The sequence below is a fragment of the Drosophila mauritiana genome, chromosome 2L (assembly GCF_004382145.1).
Source record: "Drosophila mauritiana strain mau12 chromosome 2L, ASM438214v1, whole genome shotgun sequence".
In the NCBI taxonomy this organism is placed as follows: domain Eukaryota; kingdom Metazoa; phylum Arthropoda; class Insecta; order Diptera; family Drosophilidae; genus Drosophila; species Drosophila mauritiana.
In genome coordinates this window covers 16,367,277-16,380,652 of record NC_046667.1, presented here as the reverse complement: position 1 = coordinate 16,380,652, position 13,376 = coordinate 16,367,277, and the positions used below count along the sequence as shown (strand labels likewise).

The 13,376-nt window shown below is 42.8% G+C and overlaps 5 protein-coding genes across 5 annotated transcripts; 1 reads left to right on the top strand and 4 right to left on the bottom strand.

Annotated features, from left to right (window-relative positions):
* Positions 1–377: 377 nt before the first annotated feature.
* On the bottom strand, positions 378–2,997 carry LOC117150483 (UDP-glucuronosyltransferase 2B15). The gene is made up of 3 exons (XM_033317382.1): positions 2,902–2,997; positions 1,434–2,272; positions 378–1,362 (listed from the first exon to the last, which is right to left on the bottom strand). Exons 2-3 carry the CDS (start codon positions 2,144–2,146, stop codon positions 444–446), a joined length of 1,632 nt encoding a protein of 543 aa, XP_033173273.1. The 5' UTR covers positions 2,147–2,272; positions 2,902–2,997; the 3' UTR covers positions 378–443.
* Positions 2,998–3,748: 751 nt separating this feature from the next.
* On the bottom strand, positions 3,749–5,436 carry LOC117150484 (UDP-glucuronosyltransferase 2B15). Its single transcript, XM_033317383.1, has 2 exons — positions 4,739–5,436; positions 3,749–4,678 (listed from the first exon to the last, which is right to left on the bottom strand). The coding sequence occupies exons 1-2, from the start codon at positions 5,434–5,436 to the stop codon at positions 3,757–3,759; spliced, it is 1,620 nt and encodes a 539-aa protein (XP_033173274.1). The 3' UTR covers positions 3,749–3,756.
* Positions 5,437–6,113: 677 nt separating this feature from the next.
* LOC117141167 (UDP-glucuronosyltransferase 2B4) lies at positions 6,114–7,903 on the bottom strand. Its single transcript, XM_033304506.1, has one exon. The coding sequence runs from the start codon at positions 7,880–7,882 to the stop codon at positions 6,311–6,313; it is 1,572 nt and encodes a 523-aa protein (XP_033160397.1). The 5' UTR covers positions 7,883–7,903; the 3' UTR covers positions 6,114–6,310.
* An 843-nt stretch (positions 7,904–8,746) lies between these two features.
* On the bottom strand, positions 8,747–10,595 carry LOC117135131 (cytochrome b5-related protein). Its single transcript, XM_033295184.1, has 4 exons — positions 10,287–10,595; positions 9,883–10,213; positions 9,414–9,796; positions 8,747–9,356 (listed from the first exon to the last, which is right to left on the bottom strand). The coding sequence occupies exons 1-4, from the start codon at positions 10,382–10,384 to the stop codon at positions 8,843–8,845; spliced, it is 1,326 nt and encodes a 441-aa protein (XP_033151075.1). The 5' UTR covers positions 10,385–10,595; the 3' UTR covers positions 8,747–8,842.
* A 783-nt stretch (positions 10,596–11,378) lies between these two features.
* On the top strand, positions 11,379–13,273 carry LOC117135132 (cytochrome b5-related protein). Its single transcript, XM_033295185.1, has 3 exons — positions 11,379–11,926; positions 12,241–12,623; positions 12,696–13,273. The coding sequence occupies exons 1-3, from the start codon at positions 11,513–11,515 to the stop codon at positions 13,207–13,209; spliced, it is 1,311 nt and encodes a 436-aa protein (XP_033151076.1). The 5' UTR covers positions 11,379–11,512; the 3' UTR covers positions 13,210–13,273.
* Positions 13,274–13,376: the final 103 nt, after the last annotated feature.

Below are 13,376 nucleotides of genomic sequence, written 5' to 3'. Positions count from 1 at the left end.
GTGTAACCAGGTTTTGAATACAACATTTAGTTGGAAGTATAGTGAAAGTTATCAAACTTATCAAAACTTTGTTATTTGCAGCAATATACATTGTTCCATATCTAATCGTTTTCAGTGAGATTTTGTCACACTAGACAACAAACAACAATTGTTATTTGTTGTCACTTTTTCTACAACACTATAATTTGATATAATTTGATGCAATTCAATGACGTTGCTTGTAGTTAACGGGTTTAACGCTGATAAGGATAGTTTACGGATAAGATTGGCGGCAGTTTATGGTGATTATGAGCTGGTTATTGATAACCGAATTTCGTGCACACAAGGAGTTCTTGCTCAGCTATTTAAATCAAATAATTACAAATAATTTAAGACAATTTTGTGGTTTTACATTTTTTTTAATCTTTTAAATATAAATTATTTAAAATTTCTATAATTACAACCTACTGCTTCTTCACCTTCTTCCCCTGAGAAACTTTGTTCGATTTGCCAAATAACTTGCGCCACACAAATTTCCACACGATCTTGTTGATGATGAAGACGATGTAGAGCACCAGGGCGGCGATGATATATACGTCCACATTATTGCTGGCAATGAAGTTCATGTGAACCAAGGGACTCTGCATGTGAGCGGCACCATGATGACGGATCACGTACTCCGTCCAGTAGACCACCGATTCGTGAGGACTCAAAGGACGATCGCGGTAGAGCTGCGAGAAGCTCTTCAATGTCTTTGCGTACTTGGGATTTTCGATGACCTCCTTAATGGATGCCTTGAACTCGTCCACATCCAGGGTGGCCAATGGCAGCTGCAGGCCATATCCACTGGCCACCAGCTTATCGGCATTACCCGGCTGATCGGCAAACACGGGTAGCGCCAGCATGGGCACTCCATGATACTGTGCCTCAGCCACTCCTCCCTTGCCCGCGTGTGTGATGAACAGCTTGAGCTTGGGATGGGCCAGGATATCGTCCTGGGGCAGCCACTTCTTGTAGAGTATATTAGCCGCCTTGCCGGGCGTGTTCTTGGGATCCTCCCACTTCCAGATCACCTGCTGCTTAAGACTGCTCAATCCCTTGAATATGGTCTTCACCACTTCGGGCTGGATATGTTCGCCCTTCAAGTTGGAACCCAAACTGAAGAGAATGGCTCCGTGCTTGCCCTTCTCCAAAAACTCCTTTATGTCCTCTGGCAGGGGATCGGGCTTGCTCTTCACCTGGATGCCTCCAATTTCGATTACTCCAGGCACATTCGGACGGATGGGACCTTCGCTGATGCCATGGCCATTGCAAAACGCCAAGGAGACATTCCTCTTGGCCTGCTCAAAAGTGGGCATTGACTTGTCATTGCCCCAAAGGCGGCTGAAAATATATTGGAATTAGATTTAATTATATTTCAAAACTTCTGATTCAGTCAATAGATAAGTACTCACTCATAGAACTTGTTGTATTTGTGGCTCAGGAAGATGTTGAGAGCATTGAAGCCCAAGGTGCTGGCAAAGTTCTGCATTCGCTTCTGGAAATTCATGGGCTGGCCGGGAGGTGCGGAGATATGCATTTGGGGAACACTGGACAGCTCGGGATTACCCAGCACCTCGTTGACCATCATCATGGGTGGGCCCGACCAGGAAATTATAACGGGGCAATTAAACCTGGCACCCAAAGCCACCTGGTACGTGTTAAAGAAGAATCCCACGAAGACCACATCGAACTTGTTGCCCTTGTTAAGATAGAGCTCCTGGAAGCGCGGATCCTCCAAAACGTCCACCTGCTTATCAATGAGCAGGGCTAACGAGCTGAAGATCGATTTCATGGTGTTCCAAATCGAAGGCTTCTCCTTGACCATTCCAGCCATACCATCGTTGAGCACTTTCTCATCTTCGGCACTCATTGGCACCACAATGTGGTTAATGCTCTTGTGGGTGACTTTGGGAGGAACCGAGGAGACGACGGTCACGTTGTGACCCTTCTCCGCCAGCGTCTTCATGATGGACATGTGCACGATGAAATGCGACGGACTGTGGCTGGTGAAGACGCCCAGGATGTTGGCTCCTTCAGTTCCCTGTGGCATCGATTGCAGGGCCAATAGGGCGACCAAGAGGCCGCCCAAGCTGCAACCAATCCAAGTGCTCCGGTTTTGTGTCATGACTCGCTCCGTTCAAGTCCAAGTACGAGTGGAAACTGATATGGTTCCAAGCAGCCGGCGACTATCTTATACACAGTGGGTTTGGACGATAACGGCGGACTGATAAGATATCTTCGATCGTTTAATCTGCAAATGCATGTGTATTTCTATTCAGTAGCATACATTTTATTTCAAATTTCGTAAGTATTTACTACGTGGTCCTCAGTTGTTTTCTATCTGGGATTAAAGTTCTTTCTTTCAAATTTTTGTGATTTAATAAAATATTATACTTTTTTCCCCCAGTAAAACTTTTATAATCTTAATTATGACGAAAGTCGACACATTCTCTTGTAATTTGTATAATTATTAAATCAATAATTTTAAAGTGCACTTTATTGAGCTACTCAGATCATTAAGTCTAATTATTTGTATATGTACATTACAACAATTATTTGGTCATTATTAAATGAACTTTTATACACATGTACAATTATATATTAAATTTGGAAAATCCTTTGTTTTAGATAAGATGTTCATTTGTTTTATATGTATAATTATATTCGTAATATATAAATTCCCGAAACCTGGAAAAATGCGGTTTTTAAAAGACAACTTGTGCCAATTTTAAAAATGTTTCGACAATTACTTAGGTTAAAGTGCAACCTTGTCGCACAGTCAATGTCAACTTGTAGGTTAACTATTATTTCATCAATTTTCGCTCTCTCTTGATGACTTTAACACAAGAACTATGAAAGATATGATAGATATTTAAATACCTCGTCTATATAGAGACATCTATAGGAGCCATTCGAATAATAATGAGATATTTTGGAAAACAATACGCGTTCGGCACGCGCTGCCTCGACGCCGCTCGAATCACTGAGAATTGAATTCGATCCGATTTGGAATTACCCGATGAGATAGTTCTCGAGAGAAGAGAGAAACCGAGCGGGAGGCCTCTAAAAATAAATTTATTCGCTGTGGGAGAACATGGGAATGCTCGGGCAACCTGTTGAGCGAGTGTTGTTCTAGGTCTGGGAATCATTGTTGCTATTTCATGAACTGTCAGGTTGTGTAAGGTGCATGACATCAGCTTAAGGAAAAAAATAATATATATATAAATGCAGGTCGCAGACGACTTCAAAGGCTTGCGACAGTTAATTACCCTAGTTAAGACATCTAATTCGTATTTACAGGTTAGGTTCAAGTGAATAAATAATAAATTGTTTCTTTTGTGCTTATGTTGAATGATTTTGAATTAGTTTTTTGTATGGGGCATCTCCTTAAAGTGTTTCTGACTTTAAGATTGTGAGACAACACAAATTGCAAGTGAATATGTTCAGCGCCCCTTACACTTATCTACCCACAAATACAAGTATCAAGTACATGCCTATAAACAATATGTAATGAATGAGTTTTGTGCAATCTCACGCTTTCCGGCAAATGGTTTATCTGTTGTATAGTAGTCTTCGCCATAATCAAGAGATTCAAAAAAAGAAATACAAAGGGAGTGCATGAGTTAATTTTTCTTTAATTTATTTAAATTTTTTTAATATTCTTAACAACAACGTTTGTATTTCATCATATCTACTGAAATATCGCATATCCATTAATGGAATTGTAGATCCCAATTAATTACTTTTAAGCTTGTTTGCTATCGCTTCGCGACGATTACTGTATCCACTCGCAACATTTAAAATCTTGCAAAATTGAAACCTAATAATGACTATGAGTAGAATACTGACCAGAAGAACTACTCCATAGACATCGAGATTGTTTCGAGCCACAAAGTCTGTGTGAATGAGGGGACTCTGCAGGTGAAGTGCTCCTTGATGACGCAACACGTACTCGGTCCAGTAGATGACCGATTGACGGGCTGTTAACGGACGATCCCTGTAAAGAGTGGAGAACTTTCCGATCGTCTCGCGATACGTGGGATTCTCCAGGACCTCATGGATAGTCTCCTTCAGTTCATTCTGCGTCATTGTGACAATATCCAACCATCGGCCAAAGCCAGATTTTGTCATGATTTCAGCATTTCCCTGTTGATCGCCAAAGATCGGTAGCGCCACCATGGGAACTCCATGATATTGGGCCTCTGCCACACCGCCCTTGCCCGCATGGGTTATGAATAGTTTCGTGTTCGGATGGGCCAAGATATCGTCCTGGGGCAGCCAATTGCCGAAGAATATGTTGGAGGCATTTCCTGGCTTGTTTTTCAGGTCCTCCCACTTCCAAATAACTCGCTGAGGCAACTTGGACAGCACTTTGTACAGGATATCCACGGTATCGGGTCGAAAGGTATTCGTATTCACATTAGTTCCTAGACTGAAAAATATAGCGCCCTTATCAGCGTTATCAAGAAACTTGGCCAACTCCTTGGGCAGAGGATCGGCCTGCTCTTTTACTTGTATTCCACCGATTTCTATGGATTGAGGTACTGTTGGTCTGATGGGTCCTTCGCTGGGCGAATGGTAGTTATAGAACAACAAGGAAACTCGGCGCTTCATCTCTTGGTAGTCTGGAAACTCTAATTCATTTGCAAAAGCTCGCCTGTAAAGAATTCATAAATCAAATTCTGTTTCTAGCTCTGATTTTTTGTTGTATACTTACTCGTAAAACTGGTTCATTTTATAGTCCAATACTGTCTCAAAAACGCACATGACGGCATATTTCAAAAAGTTCACAAATCTTAGGCCAAAGTCCATGGTGTTTTGACCCGCTTTAAGGGCTACACTTAGGGTCGGGACATACGATGGATCGTTGACATTGCCCACAATGCTGTCCATGAAGGGCAGCGGAATGCCCACCCACGAAATAATGACCGGACATTTCAACTTGGCAGCAATGCCCAACTGATAGTTGTTGGCCATCAATCCCAAGAACACCAAATCGAATTTGGTCTTTGGATTCTCGTAGATCTCTTTGAAATTGGGATGCATCATAAACTCATACTGTCCTTCCAGTTGATTGGATGATTGGACGATCGCTTTGACCATGGTCTCCCAGAACGACGGTTTCTCATTAGATACCTCAGCCATATATTCTTTGATAAATTTATGCCTCTCCTCCGTCGGCGGTGCAATGATCACGGTAATATTTTCATGTGCCGCCATTTTCGGTTTCATCTGGGTCACCACTGTAATGTTGTGACCCCGATCTGCAAGGGCTTTCATCACAGCCATATGCACGATCACGTGCGAAGGACTGTGGGTCCCGAAAACTCCCAATATATTGGCTCCATCACTGCATTGGGTCTTCGTGCCCAAAAGGAATACAATCAAAATTCCGATTTTAGTATATTCAATCATTTTGAATTAACCTTTCAATTGAACTCAGCGTAAACGACTAAGATAATATGTTTCTGACGTTCTAGCTTATATAGCAAACGCAATATCACTAGGGAGTACCTATAATCATATGGGTTTGTTGCTTTCGCTGCGCCGTAGTGACTGGGCACATCGGGGAAGCCTGCCTAGGGTCTGTTCAAACACACTGGTCAATTGCTATAAGATTATCGCTATCGCAAAGGTTTTCTGTCAGACAGCGTATCTGCAGCCTGAGTCACGATTAAATGGTAAAAAGAATCAAGCATAAATTTATTGTCTAATCAGTAAACAAAATTGGTAAATACATTATGAATATGAAGACTTTACGTAATAGTTTTGCATAGGTATGAGGTATGTATATATGTACATTCTTTATCTTTCCAGTCTGTCCGTTCGTATTGACGCTATTCTAAAGACGTACACGCTTTGCCAATTTGTTTCCATAGATTGACATTCCCATTCTAACTTTCCACCAATATAAAAAAGATTTTTAAAATTTCTCCCCCGCCCTCCGACTCGTGCATTAACGGGTATCTGATAGTCGAGCATCTCCACTGCATTTCCTCTTGTTATAAATAAATCAGAAAAGAAGCATTGCTAATTATTAATTGTTCATATAAATATTTTATTATTTCAGTGCAAGTTTTTTCTTAATTCTTAAATATAAGAGCTAAGCTATCAATATATTTTCAAAGTTGTCCCAAACAACAAGTAACTAGGCCAATAAGTAATCTTTTTTGCGCTATCGATAACTCAATGCATGCGTCATCAAGTAGCATGAGAAATTTCGTAATAAAGAAGTGGGCCAATTATGAAATACAATTTGGTAACTCTTTAATAGTTAATTTGACTTAATTTATTGTTTTTTTTTCGTCTGAGAAATCTTCGCCTTTCCCCAAAATTTGTTCCACACGATTTTGGCAACCAGTCGGGTAAGCAGCACAAAAAGGGCCAGAATCGTCAGAATTAAAGCGTATATATCAAGATTGTTAAGCTGAATGAAATTCATGTGCACGGCGGGACTCTGCAAGTTGGGTGCTCCATGATGTCTCAGGATGTACTCAGTCCAAAAAACAACCGACTGCTTGGCGGTCATGGGTCGATCTCTGTACAGGGAAGAGAATTTTCCAATGGCTTGACTGTACTTTTGATTTTCCAGAACCTCCTTCAGGGCATCTCTCAGACCGTCCTCCGTTATGGTCAACAAATCCAGAGCCAGGCCATATCCAGATTTCTCCATTCCGGCAGCGTTTCCGGGCTGATCTCCGAAGATCGGCAATGCCACCATTGGCACTCCGTGGTATTGGGCTTCCGTAATGCCGCCCTTTCCAGCGTGTGTGATAAAGAGTTTAGTATTCGGATGGGCCAGTATATCATCTTGGGGCAGCCAGTTCTTATAAAGAATATTGGAGGCGTTACCGGGTGTGTTCTCCAAGTCCTCCCATTTCCAGATTACGTTCTCCTTCAGTTCAGACAATACCTTGAAGATGGTCTGTACGATTTCTGGCCTTACAGTGGAACTCTTGACATTGGAGCCGAGTAAAAGGAAGACAGCACCTTGCTTGGCATTGCTTAAGAACTGATCGATATCCTTGGGCAGAGGATCCGGCTTATCCTTCACTTGTATTCCTCCGATTTCGATTAGCGCAGGCACCAGGGGTCGAATAGGTCCTTCACTGATTAAGTGGGAGCCGACAAAGGCCATGGAGATATTCTTCCTCAACTCCTTCAATGTGGGCATATCTTGTTCCGGAAAGACATCATTATAAATGCGTGTCAATTTGTAATCAAACACAACAAAAATAAATTCGAAAAGCAGGGATTTTAATGCGTTTTCAGCTCGCTTGAGGAAGCCCATTGGATGCGTGGCCACAGTTCCCATGAGGGGCACATAGGATAACTCCGAGGGATTACCCGTGTACTTATCAATTGCCGGAACAGGTGCCGACATCCAATCAATGATTACCGGCACCTTTAGCTTATGGGCGACACCCAGTTGGAAGTCGTTGATGAAGTAACCCAAAATCATCAAATCGAATTTGGTCTCGTAGATGCGCTGGAAGCGAGGGTCGGAGAGGAGTTCCGCCTGGGAATCGATCATAACATCCATGCTGGTTAGAAGGCGATGCATTGTGCTGACCAGTGAGTTCTTTTGCCCGGCCATTTCGGTCATTTGGTCTTCCATGATGCGTTCTTGCTCCTCCTTCATAGGCACCACAATCAGGTGGATGTCCTTGTGCGTCACCTTGGGCTTCAGCATGGACACCACGGTCACATTGTGTCCAGCTTCGACCAGAGCCTTGGCCACCGACATGTGGATTATCAGATGCGACGGACTGTGACTGCTGAAGAGTCCCAAAATGTTAGCTCCCTGGGTGGAGGCAACCACGCCGAGAAGCAACAAAAGCACGCAGCGAACTCCGATCATTTGATTAATTTTTGGTGTGACCTCTCCGGCCACTGTCGAAATAGAAACTAAAGAGAATTGGGCAAGCGGCAACCTATTTATGGCTGAACAATTGGTACCAGTCATTGGATTTGCTTATCAACTTCCCTCGATTCCGAAAAATACCTTAATGATAGACGGTAACATTTCATTCTCTTGATACTCTTATTTACCTGCTCTTAAATATGCGACTCCGCTCTTTTCTAACTTATTTGGTGTTTTAAACTTTCAAAATGAAAATTTAATTATTTTATCAGAGAAATATATTGAAAAATATTGAAAAATAAAATGACTGTAATAAAAAATTTATTTAATTTACATAAATGTTACTTTATTGCATTCCTTTTAAAACTGTATTCTGTAAAGGAGGAGGTAAATCCATGCTCAATCCATATCCTGATTACTCTGTGGCAGCAGAGTTTTTAATTAATTTAATTATAAAATATATTTTGGTTTTCTAATTGCTTTGTCAAGATGACTCAGCAAAAACGCACTATCAAATCATTATTTTGTGTATTTCACCAATTTCGTGGGTCTACTCAAATAAAATTTTTACATTTTCGTAACATCCACTAAACTCTCACCTCTAAAAATATAAATGTAGCGGTGTTAAGTGATCTGCTTAAGCATCTCATAAACCGAACTATAAAATATAATTGTAATTATGCGTAACAAACGACCTAATAAAGCAAAAATGATTATAGTGCTCTTAGGCATCATTTGCAAACAAAAAGAGAATAGAGGAAAGCTCTTTTGTTAAGAGCACGTTTTGTTTACACAGGTAAACAAAGTGTTTTGTGAGAGAAAATCAGTGTATGTTTAGTCACATTGTATTAAATATATACATTTTTTGCCTAATTTACCCAAAATTATTCTTTATTATAAACTTTTTTCGGAATACCCATTACCCTCCCCAATTATCACTAAAATCCCAGCAGCCATCTACTTCAGCTTTTTACTACCCGGTGGAATTGGATTCTTCTCTATTCTTAGCAATTGCTGATTCTGTCCCTTAATGTGACTCCAGTGATTGATCTCTCGCAGTTCCACGTCGAACTCCTTCATGGTTTGCCTCAACTCAGGATACAGATGCTTTAGCACCCCATGATCCAGTGTGGGAAAAAGGTGATGCAAAGCATGCTCACCAAAGTGGGTGAGCACCAGTAGATCCGACCACTTGATGTCTCCGCGATCTATAATCGTGTCCACTTGGTAAAGACCCCAATCGAAGTCCTGTCGCTGGGCATCCCCATCGTGTAGAATGCGAGGATCATGGTGGGCAGCAGTGAGACCAATAAGTCCGAAGATAAAGCTCCCAACCGATATAATTATTTCCCAGCTTAGAAGTGCACTCAACAGGCCAACACCAGTGGATAAATATATAAAGATGGGCAGACTGAATCCAATGAGATCATCCCAGCGCAGAAGGTTTCTTTTGGTCAGGGAAAGGACCAGGCTAAAATATAATGCAACCTATTAGAACAATACACAGAAAACTATTTTGGACACTCACCGTATGAGAAACTGTCCTTGGAACAGGACCACATACACCACGGGGCTGATAATCACTGAGATCAATCGCTGAGTTTTACTGGCATAATGACGATCCGGAATCCAGCATAGGAACGGCTCAAACATGGACATCTCCAGGTCGTGCAGAGAATTAGCGTAAACATGGTGTGATAGGGCGTGAGAAATTCGCCAGTTTCGGAAGTTCATCATGGTCAGATTGAAAGTGTACATCCGCCAATTGTCCCGTTGATGGAAATAATTGTGGGTCGAGGTGGCCACCCAGCAAAGCGCCAATCCAGCTAGTCCCTTGAAGATCAATGAGTCCAGAGCAGTGCCTGCCCAACTGAAGAGGAAGACGGACACCAAGATACCAAGATGGAGAAACTGAAAGAATATAGAACAATAAGTATCTCTTAGGGAACAAGCATATTACTTTCGAAGGAACTTATTTCGTCAAGACCACACAATACCTCGGTTTTCTTAGTGGGAGAGTAATCGATCTTCCTCAGCTTTTCACGCACTCTCCGCTTCAGTGTCATGTAGAAACCATTCTCTTCAAGAGTGAACTTGTAGTTCCTTGGCCTTGCAGCCTTTCGCACCTCGAATTTGCTCAGCATTCCTCGAGCTCGCTCCTCGATATGATGTGACTCGAAGGGCTCGGTGATATCCGTGCCCCTGGTGCACTCAATCCAAGATGAGCCACCCGGATGGCGAGCGGCAAAGTCGCTTAAGTCGTAGAGCGTATCGTTTATGCGCCAAAGACCTTCGGCCTCGTCATCTACATTTTTCCCCTCCAGCCAGCTGAGCAAGAGAAAATGTAAATATGTAGCTTTATTTAATTAATTTAAAATTTATGGGTATTTTCGATGCAAACCTTTCACTGGTAATCGGTCGATTCTGGCGATAGCTCGGGTAATTCCTCGATATTCCCGATACTCTCCATTCACCATCGTCCTTAATATTGGGTGTCATTTTGTGCACTGTTCGTTAATCGAAGTACACTGATAAATGGAGTTTATTTTAACCCCAGAAGTACCTTGAACGCTAGTGCCTTATCGTTGCTGATAACTAGCCGTTTGATTGCCAAGTTCATCTTAGTACCTAACGAAAGAACCGGTCGTTCTGGACACCCCAGATGCAGACTAACCGCAAAGTTTGTTTACGTAGCGCCTACTGAACTTTTATTGGAGCGGCGCTCGGCTTTTGTTTTCGTATCACACTCGCTCGATCAATTAGTAAAGCTCTGACCCGAGAGTATCGCCGATTGAAAGCTTTCCGCTCAGTGGCTCTCGCTTCTTATCAGGGGAAACGAAACAATATGTAAATGATATTCAGAGCATACTTACATTTAAGGGCTAGCAGTGCGGTCTGGAATAGAGTGTGCAGTAGTGAGCCATTGGATTATTTTCCATCAAGTCAGAACTCGGTTTAAAAAAAAAGTATATGTGTATATACAATCCTCAGCTTCATATTATGTAAGTTTTACAAGGATTACCTATGCTTTTTAAGCAAAAGAAAGGTGAACTCAACGAGTAGCTATGTTAATAAACCCCAGTAAATCGGTGAATTTATTGCTATCAAATGATTGAGCATATTTTATTGGAGCTCTTAGAGATAAGACTACCCCCAACAATCTCAAAAGCTGACAGCTTTCGGCTAGACCCACGCCAGCCAAGCGAAGCCTCAAACTGCTGCGATACCATAACATTGTTATGGTGCCACCGCACTGACCTATTGTCGGCGAAGTCTGCTCGAACCGCCCATGTGGTGCTTAGACATTCCCACTGCTTGAGATTTCACCTAATGAATTACCGATTAGAACATACTGCTAAAAAATATATGAGAAATAAATAGACGTAATAGTTATAAAGCGGCAGCTGCGCCGCTCTCCTGATAACACCGGCGCCTTATCAAAATGGAAACGTTTTGTTTGGAAATCTCGATTTTCGGTTTATATAATCTAAAGAGATTCGCCGCGACGCATAAAATAAACGGACCACTGCCGGTGCCTGCCAGTTAGTCGTTGGAATCCCAGCCGAAAGGTGCTCGGATTGGTAAAGTGTGTGCCGCAGACGTCAAGGATCAAAAGGACTAGGCAATATGGTAATCGAGGAGTGGAAGAAAAGTGGCATTGCCACCAAGTTTCCAACTTACCGAAATTCGGCCCTAATCACCACACACAGCTGGCAAAAGGGTAAACGCCAGGACGATCGAGCCGAAGGACTGTGGCGCATCAACGATGGCATCTACGACTTCACCTCGTTCATTGACAAGCATCCTGGCGGTCCTTTTTGGATTCGCGAGACCAAGGGCACCGACATCACCGAAGCCTTTGAGGCACATCATCTGACCACGGCTCCTGAAAAGATGATAGCCAAATACAAGGTTAGGGATGCGGCTGAGCCCAGGATCTACACTCTGACCTTGGAGGAGGGCGGATTCTACAAGACGCTAAAGGAGCGAGTCCGCGAGCAACTGAAGACCATAGACCAGCGGCCGAAAAAGAAGAGTGATGTGAGTGTTAATCAGAAAGAAGTACCTTACTGAAAATGGGCGTGCCTTAAATTCAATTTCATATCAGTTAAGTAATTCTTATCAGTTACATATTGATAGGAAGTTGAACCTCCAGGCCCATAAATTAATTTGTTACTAACTAAAAACATCTAATCTTACATTTCACGTGTCGCAGCCCTAATATCATGCCTCACTTGTATTCAACGGTATTTGTGATTATATTCTTTAATTTTTTGCAGGCTGAAACAATTATTGAAATGATAACTTTTAAATTTATGGTTAAATTTATGATATATTATATACTTTTCTTTTAGCTCATTCACCTGGGACTCATTGTGTCGCTCTACCTGTTGGGCATTGCCAGTGCCAAATACAACAGCCTTTTGGCTCTGGTCCTGGCGGGTGTGGCCCTCTGCTGGACGGTTATCGTGTCCCACAACTACTTCCATCGTCGGGACAACTGGCACATGTACGCCTTCAACCTGGGCCTGATGAACTTTGCCGCCTGGCGTGTGTCCCATGCTCTGTCCCACCACATCTATCCCAATTCGTATTTCGATCTGGAACTCTCGATGTTCGAACCCTTGCTGTGCTGGGTGCCCAATCCGCACATCAAGAGCAAGTTGATGCGTTATGTGTCCTGGGTCACGGAGCCGGTGGCCTATGCCCTCGCCTTCTTCATACAAATTGGCACACGGTGAGTGTGTGATCGAGGCGGTGATCGTAAACAAAGTCTAATCAGTGATCTTTTGATTGATTGATATTGCAGTATTTTCTATTCGCTGCGCCACACCAACATCCTCTACTGGCACGACCTACTGCCACTGACTATACCCATTGCCATATACCTGGGTACCGGGGGATCTCTAGGCATTTGGATCTGCGTGCGCCAGTGGCTCGCGATGACGTCGATCGCCAGCTTTAGCTTCTGCTTGATTGGTCTGAATGCGGCGCATCACGATCCGGAAATCTATCACGAGGGCGATGCCAATCGTGAGGATCGTGACTGGGGTCTCTTCCAGGTGGACACGATTATCGACCGCGGTGATCTCAAGTGGTCGCAGTTCCTGGTGCTCACCCACTTTGGCGACCATGTGCTCCACCATCTCTTCCCCACCCTGGATCATGGCCTGCTGCCCGCTCTCTATCCGGTGCTTTACCAGACTCTCGATGAGTTCAAGGGTCATCTCCGCGAGTGCAACCACATCGAGCACATGATTGGCCAGCACAAGCAACTATTGCGCATCGAGCCCAATCCCAGGGCTCCTGGGGCGGGAAAGTAGGACTTATTTTGTATGGGGCTTAAGTAAAAGTAAATAAATATATCTACAGCATCTTATTAGTTTACAAAAGACCTGTGACAATTTCTTAACAGGTATGGCCAGTAAATATGAATGAATATGACCCAGTCGAATGATTTCATCACGGAAAATAATACACATTTCATAAA